The sequence below is a fragment of the Vanellus vanellus genome (genome assembly GCF_965231255.1).
Source record: "Vanellus vanellus genome assembly, chromosome: 3".
Taxonomy (NCBI): domain Eukaryota; kingdom Metazoa; phylum Chordata; class Aves; order Charadriiformes; family Charadriidae; genus Vanellus; species Vanellus vanellus.
The window spans coordinates 49348550-49369318 of NC_138907.1; the positions used below are offsets into that span (position 1 = coordinate 49348550).

The following is a 20769-nucleotide window of genomic DNA, read 5'->3' on the forward strand; positions in this document are numbered from 1 at the left end:
CTGCAAATCTTGCAGAATACCCCTCAGGTTAGAAAAGGTTCACAGAAGTGGACTCAGTTCATGAAACTTTTAAAACTGTATTAGCTCCCGTTTAGATATGATTACTGATATACCACAAAACTATCCCTATAACTATACTAACCTGTAGTGGCATCCATGTTATACTTTGCATTAAATGCTACAGCTGCTTCAAGTTCCTTCCAATTAAACACCCCTTCTACTTAAAAATTGCCAGATTTCCTGCCCTTTCATATTCTGTCAGCTCTTTTAGGAAACAAAACTCCTTTGCATTACTACACATTTCTAGAGTACAATATAATGACTTCTTCTCCATCTCTTTCAGAACATCAGCACTATAAACCCAGGATTTCAATAAAATCCACAAAGTTTATCGAAAACTTTCAAAGAGAAGCGCTGTTTATTAGGAAATGTTCTCTTTAAAAATGCAACATTTCATAGGCAAATTGCCTTTAAAAAAAAAATAAATAAAAAATTGCCCAAATTTCTCCATTCCTTCCCTCTTTATGCTAATACCGTTTTTAATCACTTGTAGCTTTGCTTACATAATTCTTATCATGAAAGAAAACATTTAGCCATTCAGCTAATCAGATTGGCTAGCAGAAGTTTCACTTGTTTTGTTATTGATAACAATTATTTTTAAATCTCAGATAATGAAACTCCATCTATCCACAAAAGAAGGAAATCAGTTAAAAACAAAAATACAAACCAAGGAGTCAGTACATGCGTGTACATGACTCAGGCAAGAGGGGAGCATTTTCCCTAGACTGCCTGGAGCTAGATGGCTATCTTGTATATGATATTGATTAAAACATTCTTCCCTTGTGCTTTTCTTTTTTGATCCTTCAAATATATATGCACCTATCACTGGACATACGTGACTCTTCTTGCCCTGATTTTTCAGCCCATGTTACAGCTGATATCTTTTTTGGCCTTTCACAAATTCCCTTTTAGTAGGTGAGGGAACCGTCCTTTTCACCAACCCAGTTTCCACAGGCTCCTAAAGAACCAGGCTTTACAGAGATGGTGGTAAATAAACAGGAACAACTGGGCAACTGTAACTCGCATGTGAGCTTGTTCTTAGACTCAGCCATCGATCAGAAAGGCAGCAGTGATTTACCAGTCATGTAGGAATAAAGCAGAAATATTTGCCCAATTGTTTTGAACCAAATCTGTCTCCTCTGGTTCTGAGAGGCGTTGTAGGCACACGGTCATCAATTTGGCCGTTACCAAAGCTTCAGGACTAGCTCTCAAGCCCTAATATACACTTTCTAGGAGGAAGGGGTCCCCAGACAAATTCCCAAATGACCTACTACATACAGTGGAACTGTACTTCTCCCCCGGACAGATCCGCCACGCTCCAGCAGCGTAACCGAAGGGTCCATAATGAAGCTGAGTGCCGCTGATAAACTATGTCTAGGGTAACAAAGTACTGGATATGTATTTTATTAGGTGATGAGCAGAAGAAGGATAACATTTGGATTCACTAAATCTGCCAAGTGTTCGATTGAAGTTACGGTGTATTTGAACAACACCGTTAACAGTAAAATGGAGTCCCATGGCACAGACCCTAATGCGATGTGGAAAATGAGATAGCAATAGCGCAATGGTGTTCACCTTTGACATGAAAAGCGCGATGAAGAAAAAAGTCTGTCTGAGAGAGGGCATACAGTCAACAGCTGTTTGAGAAAGCAAAACAGTGAGCAGCAGAGATCTCCGGGCTAGACAAAGCTTAAAACCCTGATCAAGGTGCTGCAACCACAATGCAAGTGACCCATACGCTGAAAGACCAACCCTTCATTTCATAGCACCGTTCCCAGCTTCAAGTTAATGGACATGAGGGAGTACTGGCCACATTAACTGAAATAACGGCATTAACTAGTTTCATGCCTCATACAGTTAGTAAGACGCTGTTAGTAAGGCTGTTGACGAGACAAACTCCCACACTGCATACTTTCATGCACAATCTGCAGAAGGAGTTTTAACACAATGCGCGAACACTTCTGGACAACAAGGCAGATTCTCAGCTAAGGTAGCAGCAGGTAAACACCTTCCTGGAGAGGAGCCTCACCTTACGTATCCTATTCCGTCTGGGGCAGGATTCCAGGCCGTGGTGGGGCCGCAGGACTGATGGAGAGGTGTGAGCTTGGAAAACAAAGTGCTTCGTGAAAGCGATGCACCCTGAGTGCGCTTGCCTATATTATGCAGTCAGAATGAATAACAGGTACCTTAGCACTCCCAGTTCCATGCCCTTTTCTTAATGATTGCGTTGATGAACAATACACATAGATGGCCTTAGCTCTAATTTAACAGAATTGTATATGCAGATAATCAGTGTGACTCTGATATGAGACCTGAAGAGATTGTGTTACAGCTTGCTTGTAAGAAAAGAATATGATTTATAAAAATAAGTACATTTTATTTATAGCCCATTTTATTTATAGCTCATCTTGGGAAGGGAAGGGAAGGGAAGGGAAGGGAAGGGAAGGGAAGGGAAGGGAAGGGAAGGGAAGGGAAGGGAAGGGAAGGGAAGGGAAGGGAAGGGAAGGGAAGGGAAGGGAAGGGAAGGGAAGGGAAGGGAAGGGAAGGGAAGGGAAGGGAAGGGAAGGGAAGGGAAGGGAAGGGAAGGGAAGGGAAGGGAAGGGAAGGGAAGGGAAGGGAAGGGAAGGGAAGGGAAGGGAAGGGAAGGGAAGGGAAGGGAAGGGAAGGGAAGGGAAGGGAAGGGAAGGGAAGGGAAGGGAAGGGAAGGGAAGGGAAGGGAAGGGAAGGGAAGGGAAGGGAAGGGAAGGGAAGGGAAGGGAAGGGAAGGGAAGGGAAGGGGAAAAAACGCTAAGACACGAGATAATTTTTTTCCACACACTTCTGGTATGAGTAGAGCTTCCCATTCTGTTGACCTCGATTACTGCCTCTTTCAGGTTCGGCTCACTTCTATTTCACCTGAACTAGTGCCTCCACCACTTTCAGGTATCTTTCAGCCAATCTTTCGCTTCCAGAACAGTTTTTGAAGCCTACATACACCATGTCATCTAAGAATGGCTGTATCTCAGATGAGATTCTCCCCTTACTGCCAAGATCAAAACTGTCATTTTCACCCCCCAAAAACGGACTAACAGTCTTGTAATAATGGTCTTTGTGGATGTGTGATTTAGCTCCAACTTATCAACCCCTATATTTGTCCTGTAAAGTGAAAGTTAGACAGAATTTTAACAAGTTTTATTTCATAAATTAGTGTTTGCCTCCTGTTTCAGTGGAACTTGAAGTTCTATAGTCACATGCATTTGACAACAATATGTAAGAAGCACGAATATGATGACAAGATTGATTCAAGAAAGTAAATACCACTCGGTAGCAATAGACAGCAGAGAGGTGATTTTGTGCCATGCCTCTCTACAGTGTATGCCCAGCGGTGTCCTTCTGTTGATCACCTTCTACCTATACACACAAAAAGCTGACAACACATTTCTGTTTTATTCGAAGGGCAGACACGTACAGACTCACAGAGATTTTATCACATCTCTGAGGCTTCACATCCAAACATGCTCATTGACAGTATCGGTTTCAGATATTGCAGTAATCTCCAAGCTCCTCCACATTCTTCTGCCTTTACAGGGTCAGACCCATAGTCAAGTTTATTCTCCTTCATTCCTTTCAAGAAAGCAAATAAAAGCTTCCTCTGTTCCAGAGTCAAGAGGACAGACACATGTCCAACTTTGCCTTGCTCAAACTCCCACTGGACTCAGGAGGATGTAGTGGAGAAGGTTGGACACATGCAGTGTAAAGAGTGTGGAATATTTGAATTGCCATCATATAAACCCTCTGGCACCCATGTACGGCTGCACCTGCAGCTCCTCTACCCATGACATACATGACTTGATTGGAGAGCTCGAAACTTACATCTGTTGTGTGTCTGTCTCAGGCACTTCTCTCCAAGTCACATGAGGGTGTACAAAAGCAAACCGATATTCAGGAGGGCCAGGACAGAAACTGTGATTGTGAACCACCTCTTTATCAGGAAGGACTGCAGCACAGTGAGACAGAATCATTTCTGGTCTCTCAAAATGGTGTACTGGGGGGGGCGAACCATCTCAATTCCCCCCACCCACGCTTCTCCACTATTTGAACTGCCTTGAAGACACCTGGCACACATTCCACCACTTTATAAACAATGCAGGACACGGAATGTGTGGACGGGACACATGCAGCCCTCAGGCCTTTTTACAGTCACAAAGAACCGATACAAAATTAAGTAATCAGCTGCAATTACACTTTGTTAACAACTTCTGAATGTCACTCCACTAAACAGTAGTGTTCTAGCAAAACCAGAAACAATAAAAAATAATTGCAAAGGTTTAAAAGACGTTGGCCTCTACTCAGACAAGAAACACGAGGTATGGGAAATAGAAAGCATCTATGCCTGCCTCTCTCAGACACACACGCACACCTGCTTTGCTGTTGCTGACAGCAGATAGCTGCGGGGCTCTTCCTGAGAGACATCCTGCATACCACAAAATAGCTGTAGAATATGAACTGTGACCCCCTTCAGCTTTGATAGACTTGTCATTTCTCTCAAGCTTTTCCATCCATCATGCACGCTTTCTTATGTTTAACTCATTTATACGAAGATCCCTTGAGGGTATTTCATTGCATCTCTGACACTGGTTTAATTGCTGTCAGGTGAAAATAGTGAGTTCTTACATGTGATTAGTCCTATTTGTAACCACCTAATTTCATTGAACGCTTCTGGTTGCCTCTTTCTTGTATTAAGTGAGTATGATTTCCTGACATGGCTGTAAAATGAATCTCACTTTGGAGTTTCCTCACCCCCAGGTGTGTGGAGAAGACTCGGGATAGCAGTTTTAAAGAAATAATTTATTTTCGTATCAAGGAGAGAAACTGTGCAACTTTTTGATTGCTCCCGTCACAATAAGCAATTCAAGCAGTAAAAGCTCTCTCTGTTCTCTCATCATTTAGTATGACAGTCAAGAAAGCTACTAAAATAAAACCAACTATTGCTTGAGGCAGTTCCTGAAGTGGACCTGATCTGAGATTTGAAGGGAGATGGTGTTCTTTTCAGTCTTTATAGAAGACAAATTTATCAATTACCAAACACAGCTGCCCTGCAGCATCTTCACCACAGTCCAAAACTAACGACTTAGAAATCTTGCTAAATGAAAGCTAACACTAAACGCCTATGCATCATCCCCTTTCTTAGACCAAAACACATAAACAAACAAAAAAAAATTCAAATCAAAGTGGTCAGATCACATTGCATAAACTTCAGAAAAAAAAAATCTGAAATTCTGATTAACCCCAAGGGAACTTTAGGCTTTTATGGGGGTTTTCCAATCATTGTAGGAAAACAGAAGGAAGAAAAGCATTCCACGGGAATGTATATAGTCCACCCCTGCATACACATATAAGACTGACATGGGTAGTCTTAAGATAGGAGATGGCAATCTAGGGAATTTATTGCAGCTGATGGATAGCATTTTGAAGCCCTGGGTAGCCTATAGGAAGAAGATATGTGTTCCTTGATAATGCCTGACACCTCTTTGAGGCTGTCAAGAGAACCTTTGGGCCAGGTTTCCCAGAGGGTTCTTGGTGCTGCTGCTGCTATAGAAAAAGAGTACATTCAAGAGGTGGTGAATGTAGCAGCAAGAACAACTCTCAGCTCTTCGGTCTGCATCCACAGGATGGAATTATCTTGCATCCAGACCCATCTTGTTTTCTCCCTCAAGAAAAGCTAGGGAAGGGCAGTGATCAGAGAAGCTCCCAGCTCCTTGCTAAGCTACACGCCAAAATCAGAAGACACATCCAAACATTCCCTTTATTCTTTGCAGGAAAGGCCAGGCTGCACTGGTTCAGGGTTTTTTCTTTCCTTTAGGGGAGAAAGAGTTTTGCACCATGAAAGGAAACACATACCACAGCCTGAGAACCCCAGCTTTAGGGCAATGATAAGGTTGAAACACTAAGCTCTCAAAAGTCAGGAAATACCAAGCAGATGACACTTGGCCCTCTGCACTATGCAGATCCCCTTTGGCCGGCAGCATGACGAGACCGGGGAATAGACCCTTTTCCTCAGCTCTTCCTGTACTGCTGAATTGATCACTCCGATTCTTTACAAAAGGTAGACTAGGGTGGAAAAAAAAAAAAAAAAAACACAAGCACCCAAAGCAGGAAAGCCTATACGGAGTAGCCAGCTTGGATTATGCAGAAGATGTAAAGAACCAGACTGTGGCCACAACTGCCTAATTAACTCCACTATTTGTATGCCCTCCATTACTTGAGTTCAGCCTCATCTGTAAGCAGGTGTCATTCAAGATTTACTCTTATTATTGAACTTGGTAACAACAGTAGACGAAGGGAGCCAACCAAGAATGAGGCTCGTTTGCCCAAAACACCGCACAAACCCAAAGAGCCTACAGCCTATAAATCAGCAAGGCATGTAAACACCGGGGAAGAAGATGTACTAAGGAAAGAAGATCAACTGTATGGGGAAGGAAATGGTTGGAGCAAAATCTGCGGAGGCCAGAGACAGCCCAGTCAAAACCATGAGTCACAAAGGATGTCAGCTTCAAGCTCCTCTGGGCTCGCTCCTACCAGCAGGTTTTCTGCTAGCTCTTTTCTTTGGTTTTACCTCAACACTACACGTATTGTGAATTTGTGATTATCTCACCGGTTACTCTATCGAATCAGCAGTGCTGTGTCTGCTGTGCTTCTGTGGGTTTGTCACCAGCCACCCGGATGCATAAAGCAATTTCTATCAGCAATATTCAAGCCATTTCATCTTGGTGACAGATCTGGCTTTGCCATCTAGTAGGAAACACTCCGACTCGCTCTTGCATCTCTCCTGGCCTTGTGTCTACTGAAGGTAAAACACTGACATTTCAGAAGAGCAGCACTGGATACCCATTTTGCACTGGAGACATTACTGCACTAGGTGCAGACAAATAGACATTTGAGCTCTGCTTTTTGGCATTTTTCCTTCAGAAAGAATTCAATTATCAGTGCATGAATATTGCCTTGTAATTTTATTGCAAACTAATGGAAGTCCATCACCAAGCAATGACAGAATTTTTGCTCTGGGAGTCATTCAGCACCTGGAAAGTGGAAACTTAAACAGAAGAGCAATTTACCAAATGAACACTTCTTTCAAAAAATCTTTGCCTTTCTCTCAGAAATGTAATTTATGGAACCTTTCAAGGAGGAAACAAGATGGAAAGATAAAACCTCCTGTACAAAGTTCAGATTTGCAACTAAATCCACTTAGGCTGAAATCCATCAAAAATTTGACATGCTCGAAAACTGCCTTCCCAGGAGGGTGCAGTCTGAAACATAATCCCATTAAATACAGTGTGGAAAATAAGTTGTCCACTTTGTTTTGTCTTGCTCACCAGAATTCCTGTAATAAATGCTGCAAAAAGAAACAGTACGGATACACGCAATGAAACATACAGGCCGTCTGCTTTCTGCAGGCTGAACCCCTCCCGGTGTCCCACCGTCAAGAGCAGCTCATATGTTAGCCCATATTTCCCCTCTTATCCACACCAGCCTGCTCTGACCTCTCACCAGTGCTAATGATTAATTAATGTCAAGGCAAGCCATGTCATTAAAGACACTTCTTTTCACAGAACTACCTTTCAGTAGTTTCTGTTGATACATTTTTTTCCAGTTTGAGATTTTTCCCACCTGAGGGCCTATCTGATGGGCAACTGAGTGGCAAGCGCTGAAACATGAAGGTCCCCAGTTTACTGCCTCCTCCCCTCCAGACTCCCGGGCAAAGAAAGAAGGGATTCCCCTACTTTCAGCCCTCCCCCGAGGGGACAGGGCAGACCGCGCTGCTCTTGCGCTCCCTCCCGTGGTGGATCCCTACAGTGTCACAGAAGAAGACAGGGGACCTCTCTGCCCCTGAGGACGCTGCCTAAGTTGATGCCACCGGGCTGCATTTGCAACGGAATGGACAGAAACAGAGAAAGATCTGTCTGGAACCCCTCTCTGCTTTTTGTCTTACATCTCTGAAGTCTTTGACGGTTGCCTCCTAAAAGTAAGCCATCCTACAGAGCAGAGGCAATTTACCAAACAAATAAACATACGGTCAAGTCAGAGGCTTCTTTACATTGTTTGTTGCCAGTCTTTTTCAATTCTGTACCCTCTTGTGGGGACAAAGGTGCCTTTAGAATTTGTGCTACCCTCTGCTACAGTGTAGCACGCTTGGGACGCGGTTTCATTTCTTTGATTTCACTTGCTAGAAAATTTTACTTTAAAAAGTGACATTTGCTCCATTGATTTTTCACTCTAACAACAGGCACACTAGCCCAGATGATGGCTGTGCTCTGGCCTTGAGCAGCGCTATATGGCACTATTGGCATGAAAAGGCAGCTCACAGGGACCACAGCACTTGACAAATGTAACCTTGCAGATCCTGCATCAGCTTCACTGGCACCCCTTTGGCTGCACTAAGTGACGTCAATGTGGATGCTAAAGTGAATGAGAACTGATTAAAACACTGTGATTAAACGCATTAAATAATTCTTCACCCATGCAGATGGACATGAAGACAAATACGTTAACTGGGGCAACTGAACCAGAGCCAGTTTGGAAGCCGTGTTCAACATGTCCTTACGATACTTGCCTCTGATGGTAATTCTCCTTTTAAGACCATTAGGTTCACCTTGTGGTCCCAGATAGGAATCCAGTGTGTCTGCATACCTATAGTAAATCAGGATGAACGCAAGTGCACTGCAGCCAGCACGGCACACACATATCAGCCTCTCAGAGAAAAGATTCTCCCATTTTAATATCTCCCATTTTAATAATTATTTTAGCCTTTCTGATATGCTGCCAATGCCATATTTCCATCTTGCATTCTCCAAAAAGGGGTTGCAGACCCTAAGCTCTACCATTAGCAGAAAGATTCCACTGTGAAGAGCAGCACCCAGCAAAGAAAAAGGTTTGGGAATCAGTTCTCTACATCGCATGGTCTAGATCCCAGGCAGATCACACACTTCATGCTGTGTGGTACTTTAGGACACGTGGTCTGGTATAACAGCACTTCTGTTCACATAGTCATGTTTTGGTTAAAATATGATTAAATGGTTCATGCATCCACCAAAATGTCACTCTCCCTTCTCCCCCTCCTTCAAAGTAGTAACGAGACTCAATGTCAGACTTTTACTCAGACTAAACTCCACCACTCCTCCGCTTTACTCCAGATAAGAGCAAGAGAAAGATAATAAAACTGAGTCATTGCTTTCCCTCCCTGACATCCACGCATGCCCGCAATCTGCAGGTTTTCTCTGCAGCTTGCTACATGGATCACAGTGAGTCCATCCTAATCCTAGTCCATTAAAATGATTCTTTATCTGACATTAATTTAATCTGAAAAAACGTACAGACCTCTCCTGAGCATTTACACTGCTTATTCACTGACGGTATCTTGCTTTAATACTGAGCAAAGAATATTGGTAAATGTAGGATATATCTAGCCGGAACAAAAGACTGTGAGCACTTTATGGAAGCCAATTGTATCCTAAAGATCTGTAAAATACAGCAGGCAGCCACGGCATAAATAAAGAAAGAGCATTCCAGAGCAATGGAAGTTTTCTTCGTTTTCATGTAACTACTCTTTAGGTGCTCTAGGAGAGAGCCCCAAAGATTTATAGCATATGTATGACAGCTAATTTGTATACAGTTTAAAAATGAACACCTAAAAGACAGGAAAGTATACTATTACATCCTCAGAACAAATTTAAGGTAACACAAAAGAAAAAAATGATCTTTCCTCAGTGACTCAGAAGATGACAGAACAAGCAGGCTAAAGTAAATGAAGAAAAAAAGCTAGCTTTTGGATAGGTATGAGGTAAACATTCTTGAGCGAGTTTTCTAGTGGCACACTGAGCAAGCCAGGGAGAGAGCTGGAAAGGATCGCCTTCAGGAAATGTTTTCTCTTTCCGTCCTGACAAGAATTCTAGGATGTATTCTCTATTAGCCTGGATTTGCAGCAGCTGATGAAATACTTAGTGGTCATTTTTAAAAGCTAATAAATTAGAAAGGGGGGAAAAAATTCACTGAAGGGCAGTTACTAACTCATCAAGGCCATTTCTTCTGCAAGGACTGGCTGAAAATTCAATTTGGGGGACTGACTCCACCAAACTTACTTCATGGGTTCTGTGGTAAGGTGTGACACTACATTAATATTGCTTCTTTGAAGACCAATCTAAATACCAGTCCATACGCTTTTGGGTAGCTTTCACCTTCCCATAACCAAAGTTTGCATCCATGTATCCCATGCACACCACTGCACTGCCCCAATGGCTGTAATGCAGACCAATTCACTGCGTAGATGGGGCAACTAGGCAAAGACTGAAAAAGTGCAGGAAAAAACACAGTTATTTATGCTGTCCCTGCTCTTCTCTGCTCAGTTCTTTGCTTATGGCCAATTTCTTGCTAAATCTGAAGTTATCCCTCCTTTGTAACATCAGCATATTGTAAACTCTAAGTTTTTTCCTGAAGCATTTCCTCTTTTCAGGTTCCCAGCCAGTATTGCACTGGAAAGTGTTTTATCCATCACTGTAGATAAATACGAAGGCAGTGATTATCATTTAATAACCAGAATTGGATAGAGAAATGTCAACAGAAGCATATCCCATGAGAATATGCGGGGCCATTGAGACTAAAATGATTGCCATCACCAGACTTCTGTTGTAGAAGGCAGTAGAGGGGTAGAGGAGGGGAGGGCAGTATTCACGCAGTCAAAAACTATTTTGACTATATTATTTCTGAAGTAAGCACTCCAACTTTTCACTGTGAAATGACCCTCATTGTGAATCTTTCATCTCAACTTCTTAAAAATCTACCTCAAAACACAATATTGAATCAACCAGAAAATTAAGAAGCATTTGGGTTTTGATCCTAAGGAAAACACAAAATATTTGGAAATCCCTGAGTCCTTTGCAAAATGTAACCTCCATTCACTCTCCAGTTTCCCCAAGAACACGTGAATCTGTTCAGATAAAAAATGCCACTCCTGAACCAAATTCAGACCTTCATTTGCCGTTCAAAAATAGGTCTTTGATCCCAACTCTTTCTTACTCAGTTTTTAATTTTCAGGCGCCTGTGCACTTCCTGGTCTCAGGCCTGACAGGAAATGGAAGTACCAAAATACCATGAAAATGGCTGCGCCTGTGGTGAGGCTGGTCTGGCTGAAGAAATGGAAACACTAACAAAGTCCTGCGCGAGCCAGATCTTGAAAAGATTCGTAGCCCGATTTCCTGACCAACGTGGTTCAGATAGGTTTTGGATAGCAGCTAAACCTTTGGAGGCTTCTCAAAATGAACCGAGCCCCGAAGTTTGCTAGCTGTCAAGGAATACACATGGCGGTTCTTCGAGGTATTCAGCGGGCAATAGGGGACGGCCGAAAGCATCACAACTGGCTGAAATCTGCATGATCTACTTCTTTTTGTTTCCCCTATCCTGCTCTTCCCTCCCCGCCCACATTCACCTCTACTCTTCGCTTCTAGTTTTAAAATCTTATGGGTGTGCAGTCAACCTGCCATCTCCATTGTGTCTTTCGCAGTATAAGGTAGAGTTTATGTTGGCTGCATGCAGAAAAATTACTTCTTACCCCTGATCAAAAGCTTTGCTGACTCTTTCAGTAATAGCCCTCACAGGTTTTGGTTTTGTTTCTTCAGTGAGAAGTGTCTCGAGAGTTTATTGCAAGGAAGCATTGTTGAAAGTGTTTTATTTTCAGAGCTGATGTACCCTTGGTTGTACCAATGCCCATTTGCAGTAACAATGCTGTTAGAATCTGGAGCCACTTACAGTTTTATTTATGGTCTTGGGTTTTGAGTCACAATTAGAGTAACTTTTCCAAATGTTTGGGTTTACAGGCGCCATCCAAATGGGTCCTTAACTTGGAAAGCTTTGATTGCGTTTAGCTTCCTTTTACTGAACTACCTTAGTGGTCCATCTTATATTGGTGAGTGTTGTGGAAGCTATCCAGCACATTAAATGCTATTGAATACTCACAAAGCATGTGCCAAGGGAGAAAAAGAAAACGATTGTTCCCTGAAACACTCAGCCTCTGATGAAAGGAACTTTTAACAGGCAGAGGTGTTCATTTCAAGAAGCGATTTCAAGCAAACTTTCTTCCTTTGTAAGATCTAAGATCAATATTGTATTGAGAAGGACACATGGTTCAGCAAGGCTTTGAAAGAATAAAGTTAAATAGTTTGTGGTGTGTTATAAGTCATCAAGATTTTAAAATAAGAAACACTTGTGTCCTATTGTTTGTACAAGGACATGCACACAACACCGCAACTGAGATAAAAGCTAAGCTGATAGTTCCAAAAACACAGCATAAACAATGCCAAAGTAAGTGTGGTGATAAATGCAGTGATCTTAAGCTTACCGATTCAAGGATCAAAATGAGCTTTCTTCAAAACATTGTGTTTCAAAACAGAAGTACCTATATCCTCAAGATATGACTATTCCCCTAATACAATATGCCAGTAAGGCTCAGCTCTTATCGATTTCATACACCCAGAAAGAAGGCGTGCATCTCACAGAGCAGAATAAAAATACAAAAACGTTCCAACAATGCGTTACAAGAATTGCAGACTACTACCTGCCTTTCCACAAGCAAGGTAAAAGGACAAGGCTACTTAAGAAATTTTCTGGAAAGTAAGAATGTTTTACATTAGTATTCGACACAAGGGGAGGAAAAAACAGGAGCAGCCAAATTGGCTACAGTCCCTCCAGATCTCATGGTTTCTTATGAGACAGCTCTCAGCCTACCTTCCCAGAATGAAAGCCATTGTTCTGTTGCCAATGTTTGTTTATTTAAAATAACAATAAATATAATACTAAATAATGTTCTCCTCCTCCACGCATCCCTGTGGCTCAGTCAGCAATTCAGAATTGGAATATTATGCTTCCCTTCCCTTTGTTATTGCAATATGTTCCTACTCCAGAGACGGGTTGAGGAGCATCTGTAGCAAAGAGTATTTTTTGACCACAGGAGGCCAAGATTGCTACAAATTCAAAGTAGCTTTGGGCTATCCCTAACCCACAAGAACATTGAATCTCTTGGACCCTGGTGCACATCCTGACTCCCCAGTAAAGACTCAAGCGTGCATCAGCCCACCCCTCATGTTCCTCCTCTACCCTGCCACAGACAGGGACAGGGACCCAAGTGAGTTGGGTTGGGTCCACAGTTTGGGCAGAGAGGGACATGTTAAAACACTCATACGCCCGCTTTAGATGTAGCCATGAGGACCAGAGGACGACTCTAGACTGCCTGACGCATCTCAACTACCTGCTGACTAGTCTGCTGCATCCACCTGCCAGAAATTGACCTGATGGCTATTATCAAGGCTGTAGGAAGCCATATGCTCACCAGCCTCTGCAGACCTGCAGTCACCTATGACTGTTAGGCAATCAGAAACCTCCTGGAGGTGTTATTTGTGTGAAAACTCGGTAATTTCTTGCTTTTGGACTATTGCAAATCTTTCGATATTCTGAAAATCACATATGCACCTGGACTATATACATGGGTGGTTGTTGCGTGGGTATTTCTGCCCAAGGGAAATGCAAAAATATTATTCCTAATTATAGGGGGATACAGCTCTGTAAAATACTGAAAGTCTTCTCTGAAAGTCATACTTGCTCTGCTTCTAGAGCTAGAGAGGACATAAAGTTAAAACTGCCCAGAAATCTGTTTAGACAGATGAAAAACATACAGACAGATGCTGGTACCCCCCTCCCTGCCCGGCCATCATCCAGTTCATCACTTAGAACCCAGAGCCATTTAACATCCAGGCAAGGAAAGAACCTCCGATACCTGTAGTCATCTTTAGGAAAATGATCTTAGCTTCAGAGTTGCTTTTGCTAGAGGGAACTTTTATCACATAGTTGCCAAAGGTTCATCTTATGGCAGATTTACCACGGCGGTTAAGGAGACGGTGCCCCTGATATTGCCACCAGCTGGCAAGCTGCACATGCCCATGACAGTGTGATACCATCAGGGAAGTGCATACTCTCCCTGTAATCATCCCACAGTTTTCATGAAACTCGGGTCCACAGTGAAACATGCACTGTCCCTCTGGCCTCTGGTTATTTATGAAAATGTCAGTCTTTTTTTCCAACCACAAATAAAAAGAAAATCTCCATCTGCTGTGTAGAAAAGAATGGTAGTTCTCTGTCATCACATACTGGCACAGCAGGTGAAAAAAAAAGTTACGTATTTCCTTGGTCTTTCTACACACCCTGGGTTTGGTTTTCCTTATAATTATGCAGATACTATCCATGAATATTTGAGAAAGGTACATGTGGGAAGGGGTTATACAGCCTGTGAGCTACAAGCAAAATGACTGCAGGAGTAAAGAATGATTTAGCGCTGTGGTATTTGTTGCTGTAACAGTGTTGCTTTTTTTTGTTGTTTAAATAGGGAAGTACACAAATAGTAGAAATAAACCTGCCTCATTCAAAGTTTAGTCTTGTGGGAAGATGTAAAAATTATGTGTGCATGAGTGTGTCTGTGTGTTGTTTTCTTCCTATGGGTGTCTGACTGTTTATTACCCATTTTATGGACGGATTTCTACTGTAGTCTAGTATTCATATGGGCTAGCCATCTCCCCAAGAAGAGCGTAGGCAGTGGAAAAACTTGCATTGGCACACTACCTACAGTCCCCTACTAACAAGGCTAGCTACCCTTACCAAAATGTTCAAGTGTAATTCAGTCCAAAAGCTTAAAGTCTCCAAAGTCATTACCTTTTTGGTAGCAGAAGGTGGGGATTCCACCAGCATTAACTTTTCTGGTCATGGTTTATAACGATGTGCACTACTCTGAGGTAGAGAAATGACCAATACACGCTCTGGATGGGTGAAAGAGGGAACTGAGGGACTTCAGACATCTGTCAGCTAACAGTGAAGTCAAATACATCTGCATGAGTCTATGTCATTTAATTTTTAAAGAGTCTGTCCAAGTGCCCTTGGCCAGATTTTTCTTCCCTTTTGTGAGGCAGGCAACCACTCACTGAATGACAGCTACATTCAGCAGTGATTTATATACATCTATGAAAAGGCTTCGGCATCATTTGAGTCATGTATCATTTAAAGATGATCTAACAGTCACAATCACTCTTGTTTTACATTTGCACAAATTAAGTTTTGGTAGCATTTCCAGTTTACCTCCATGCTAATATTGACAACTTTTTTATGTACAGAAGAAATAACGTGTAATCTCTTGTAAATTCTGTTTACATGTTTGTGAAAGTGAACCTGGAATTAAATTGCAATGTTAACCTGTTAACTGGAATAGTATATATCACCTGACAGTCTAAGGGTGCTTCAAATTAGGTTCTTAAAAAGATGAGAATCACTTGACTTTATCTGTCCCTCACTTTCAAATGCCACACACTATAAAATTCATGGAGCAAACTCATTCCTTTAAGGTTTCCAATTAGCAGCTTCTAATCTACAAATCATTTCCCCCCAAAAAATAGACGAGAAGGCAAAACTTTTCCTGAAGAATTTCAGGTATGAGCAGCTCAGCCGTCCCTCACCGCCGTTTCTCTTGTTGTCCCTATCCCCCTACTCAAAAAGAAAAGAAAAAAACAAAAGGAAAGAAAAAGAAAAAGAAAGGAAAAAACCCAACTCTCAGTATTTTACAGCAATTTTCTGAAAGACTGAGACAAAAATAGGGTCTATTTCACTTTGCAACTGCCTGTAACTTTAGCATAATAAACTCCAAAGGGCACAGCCCTCACCAAAACACTTAAAAACAGCTTGAAAGGGGTACTCGCTGCCCGTTATGTTTACTCAAGCACTTGTTTAAAAACACATTTAAGGAAAATGTTTTTATTTCTACAGATTGCATTAATTATAGCTTTGCAAACACTGCAAGCTCCACCAGAAGACTGAACTGAGCTATTAGCTGCAAACCTCAGGTCTTGGCTAGAGAAGTGGTTATGGCTTATTTAGCAAGCTTAATAAATTGGCTCACCCATCTCTACGCAGAGTTCCATGTTTAGCATCATGGAGCCTGGAATAGCCGAAGAGGCTCGTTTCGCGTCACTTTATAATTAAAAATAAAGCAAAACCGGTCAACTCAAGACGGCCCAAAAGCAGACCTCACTGCAGCATTATTCCTCTTCGGGCAAATAAAAGCATTAACACGGACACCGACGTTGGCCCGAAACTCTGCGGGGACCCACAGTAAACTTCCACTTAGCCGCCACGGGCCGTGTTCTCCCCCGTGGAAAAAACGCGAAGGGGCGGCGGTGCCGCCCGCTCCCCGCTCTGCCCACAAGCGGCGGCGGAGCCCCCCCACCTCCGCTGGGGGCTCCATCCTCCCCCCAAAGCAGCGGGGGGGAGGGAGGGGGGCAGCCCTTCGGCCGCCGGCTGCGGGGCGGTGGGGGGGGAGAAGCGCATCAGCCCGCTCAGGTGCGCTGCCCACGGCGGACCGACCCGCCGGGCGCCCGGCGCCCATCATCGCCCCAGCGGCGGGGCGGCCTTACCGTGAGGGCGGAGAGCTTCTGGGCCGGCACGGCGGGGAGCAGCTCCGGCAGCAGCAGCAGCAGCGGCACCCACATCCTGAGGCGGCGGCGGGCACGCAGCGGCTCCGGGAAGCGGTGGAGGGGGACTCTCCTTGGGATGTCTCTCCCCCCTCCTACGCCCGCCTTTGGCTCCTTTTCAGTCGCTCCCGATGGGAGGTCCCAGCTTAGGTCCTCTCTTTTCTTTTTTTTTCCCCCCACCACACCCCTTGAAATTTGGGGACGGGACTATAGCAGAGAGGCGGCAGTTTCTCCCTCTCCCCGTGTCCCTCCCTCGCTCCTGGAGAGGCAGCCCCGGCTCGGAGATGCTCCCCAGCCTCTCCCCTCCCGCCGCCCTACCGCCGCCCAGGCACTGCCGGCGGTCCCCGCCGGTCCCCGCCGCCTCCCCCGGGGCGCCGCGCCTGCCTCCGCCTCGGACGGGCTGCTGCCCAGACCTGGGGGTCGCTTCTTTCCCGCCCCCCCAAGCCTCGTCTCCCCCGTGGCAGGGGAAGCGGGAGGGAAAGATTGGGACGGGAAGGGAGGACCGTCCCACACCACCCCTCCGGTGTCCGCCGCCGGCGGGGGGCCGCGGGAAGGAGCTGCCGCGGCTGCGGAGGCTGTGGGTGTGCGACCTCACCGAGCCGCTCTTCCCCTTTTCCTCTTATCCTCCCCCCTCCCCAGCCCGGCCTCCGCTTTCTCCTCCCAGACCCACAGATCCTCGCCGGTTAACCCTCCCCGCTGCTCCCGGGGGCACGCCGGCTTGTTCCCCCCGCGGGGATCATTCCCCCCACCCCTCCATCCCCCCACTCCGCCTCCCGCTGAATCAACACGTACAAATACCGGCAGCCCCTGGCGGGGAGGGTGAGAGACGCCCCGACCCCCTCCCGGTGCGCACCCACCCTGCTCCCGCCGCCCGCCGGGCACCGCACCGGGGCGGGCAGCAAGGGCCGTGGCAGCCAGATTTTTGGAGGGGACAAAAGCCCTGTGGGGCGGGGGCGGCAGGCGGGCGTCGCTGGGGGCTGCCAGGCCCTCTGGCACGGCGGGGAGGGGGCACTGCTTGCCCGGGGGCGGAGGAACCCGGGGAGATGCGGGACGGCACTGAGGAGTGCAGTAAATGCCAGGTGAAACCTCCCTGCCGACAGTTTAGCGCTTTTCTCGCTTATCCTTTTGGGAGCCAAATAGAGGCATTTTATTATTTCCTTACTGTGAGGCGCCAGAGGATCTCCTCGCCCCCCCTGCTGCCTGAGAGAAACCCTTTTACTGCAAGTTTTGTCAATGGAGGAGTCCCCCGCTCCTCCCCTGGGACCCGCGGCTCCCCGCCAGCCTCCAGCGATCCCCATGGTTCAGTGGTGCTGCCAGGGAATCTGAAGCTATCAGCTTTATTGTTAGGGTGTGCGCATTTGTGGGAGAGGACCCAGGCGCGGGAGGGCTTTAGGGAGGCTGCAAAGTGGCACGGTCCCAGCACACAAGTGACAATGTCCCCAGGCGTCCAGATCTGACCTTGCAGGCTTGTCACATCCTGGCTGCCTCAGCCAGGGCTCAGGATGGAGCGTGCTTTCCGGGGCAGTCGGTCCGATGCACAGTAATCCAAGGCAGAGAGAAGCAGCTACTAATTACAGGCAGACTTGGGTGCTTTACTTGAGACACCTACTGCTGACTTTTCCAGATCTTACGATGTTCAAGGCATGCAGCCAACTAACTAGTCACAGCTTCTCTGTGTCTCAACTGAGCACCCAGACTGCCCCCTTTTCAAAAAGTTTGTTTTTAAACAACTCAATTATCAACACAAAGTACACGGATGCATGTGTGTGTGCATGGCCTGTAATATCTCCTGGGCTCTCTAAACGGGAAAAAGAAAAGCAAGCTATCATATGGCGTTGCCTAGGTCAGGGCACGTTTGGGACCCTTCGCTGCACCGCACAGACCTCCATCGGTCTGAAACCAGCAGTGTCTCACACAGTGAGAGCAGATTGCCATTTGCTGCGGTAGGCAGCACAGGACATTTTGCCAGCATGAGCTTCACAGCCCTTTCCTCTCAGCTGGGAGGTGGTGAAACTTGGCAATGTTGATGTCTCTGTCTTGTGACCATGACTCCACCCCCTTTCCTACCTCAAAGGTATTCTCCACATGTACCTTGTCCCCTTTTCCCCCATCAAATCTCTCATTCCATTGCCTTGTCAATGCAGGTGGTCCCACCTCTCCAGAATTCATCTTCTCAGTCCTTCTCCTTCGCCGCCAGGCCATCCCCGTCTGTCCCCCAGTTTGGGTCTGGGCCCCTTCCGTCACCAAGCAGCCCTACAGCCCTATGCCTGCTTTCCGTTCCGCCACGCTCTTTGTAGCTTGCGAAGCCCACAGCCCCTTCGCCTTCAGCTCAGTGTCTTCTTGTGCACTGCCATTGTGCAGCTGGGAAAAGGGGATTTGCAGCAGACAGTCTCGTTTTACCTGTCAGGACCTACTGAACAGCACAGCAGTTTGGATTTGACATTGCAGGAAAAAAATCCATGCTCGGACTAGATGAGAAACTTATCTAATAAAAACAAGCTGGAGGTTTTTGAGGGTTTATAACTTAGTCAAATTTGAGTGGATTTCCACAGAGTTGGCAATAGCCAAAAGGCCAAAACTCTGCAAAAAGGGAGTCTAGAGTCCAGAAACTGGTGGCATTATGGTTTTAAAATAAAGATGCCTTGCCAAAATATACACTATTATTTTGTCTACTGTCATTTCCCTAGCTTTTTTTCTCAAAAAAAGACTTGACTATGCTACTTAAAATTTCTTCTTCCCTTTCTTTGCCCCACCATCCCAGAAGATAATTCAGCCTAAAGTAAATATTTTTAAAGGAAAATGTGAGACCAAGCGATAAAAAACTGGCAAGGCTTAAGCAACTGAAAATAGTGTTTTATAATGTAAAAGACAGAGTGATTTTAACAGGCAGAGCTTCCAGCCACCACCGTGGTGGTAAGAATCCTACCTGCCTCCAAGAACTTCTGGTCTGATTAGATACAGGATAAAAAAAGGGAAAGAAATGTTCCTTGTTATAGCTGGGGAGGGACTATGAGTCATCTCAGTATTCCTTACAGGTGTTGATCTCCCATTTAAAAAGGAGACAGATTTCCAGAGGGACTCATGGGTCCATTCACAACAATACATTGTGAGTGTCCCCTCTGCAGAGGTGCCACTGAAGGAAAATTTTGGTTTCCATTACTTGCTGCAGTTTGTCAGTGGTGGGTTTATCCTGAGAGCAGCCCTCAGCCCCCATAGCCAGACATGGTTTGGGTCATGTATCAGGGTCAGTTTTGACCTAGCTGCCACCTTACATCAGGACCATGTCCAGTCTGGATCTGTGCCATATTAGGAATTGTACCGAAGCTTCCTGAGGTCCTACACTTCTGCTCTTGTAATGAGACCCACATTTTCTCTTCTTTGCCCAAGTCTTTCTAGAACTGTTGTAGAGAGCAACTCACATTGCTTAGGTAAGTGAGCCTCATGGAGCAATCCTGTATAATCTAACAGCAGTGGACCCAAATATACAGGAGATACTCAGCAGAATTTACTAGAGCATGAAAGCTTTCTTTTCATGCTTTTAATTAGGTCAGAAAAAGAAAAAGGGAATTATCTCTCTGCTATAGAATTGTGGAGGCTGCTTTAAAATCCTGTGGAGGGTTGACCATCATGCATTAAATTCAACAGGATTGTTCCAATAAGGATCTTGGAAATTCTAACTGTGAGAAAGGAAGAATTATCTGTCTCTTAACTATCAAGGCTACAGAAAGTAAATCCTCTTAGGTTTCAATGCGGTACTGTAACGGCAGGGATGCACCGCTAGATCCAAGCCAGGTTACTTGGCTGGGGTATGTAAGTGTTCAGGAGCCTGCTTCTCGTAGCAGGATCAGGTGTTGCTTGGCAGAGGATAATGCAATTCTTAGAAAGAGATTCTTTTTCTCCTACGGATTCCTGGCTCTCTCTTTTAATGAATTGCCCTGTGCTCTTACCTGCTTTTCAAGTTTGGTGTTTCTCAAGCAGCAAATGCATTCTGCAGCCTTGTTAGAGGTAAATGAAATGCTTGATTAATTTTTGAAGTTTGAAAAAATAATGGGAAATAATATTAAAAGTCAAGCAAGCCTTTCCTGTAATGCCTAGAGAATATATGGGCACTTACAGACATGCGGACAAGTACAGAACTGTTATTTTTAGCCTGTGTGGCCAGGGCCTACCTTCCCCT

At 44.9% G+C, this 20769-nt stretch overlaps 1 protein-coding gene across 1 annotated transcript in view; it reads right to left on the minus strand.

The window, feature by feature from the left end:
* The window catches only part of SMOC2 (SPARC related modular calcium binding 2), a 149643-nt gene extending 132936 nt beyond the window's left edge, over positions 1 to 16707 (minus strand). The window contains exon 1 of the mRNA XM_082481312.1: positions 16536 to 16707. Coding sequence (XP_082337438.1) covers positions 16536 to 16610 — 75 coding nt within the window. The 5' untranslated portion in view covers positions 16611 to 16707. The remainder of the gene's footprint in view (positions 1 to 16535) is intronic.
* Between the last annotated feature and the right edge of the window lie 4062 nt (positions 16708 to 20769).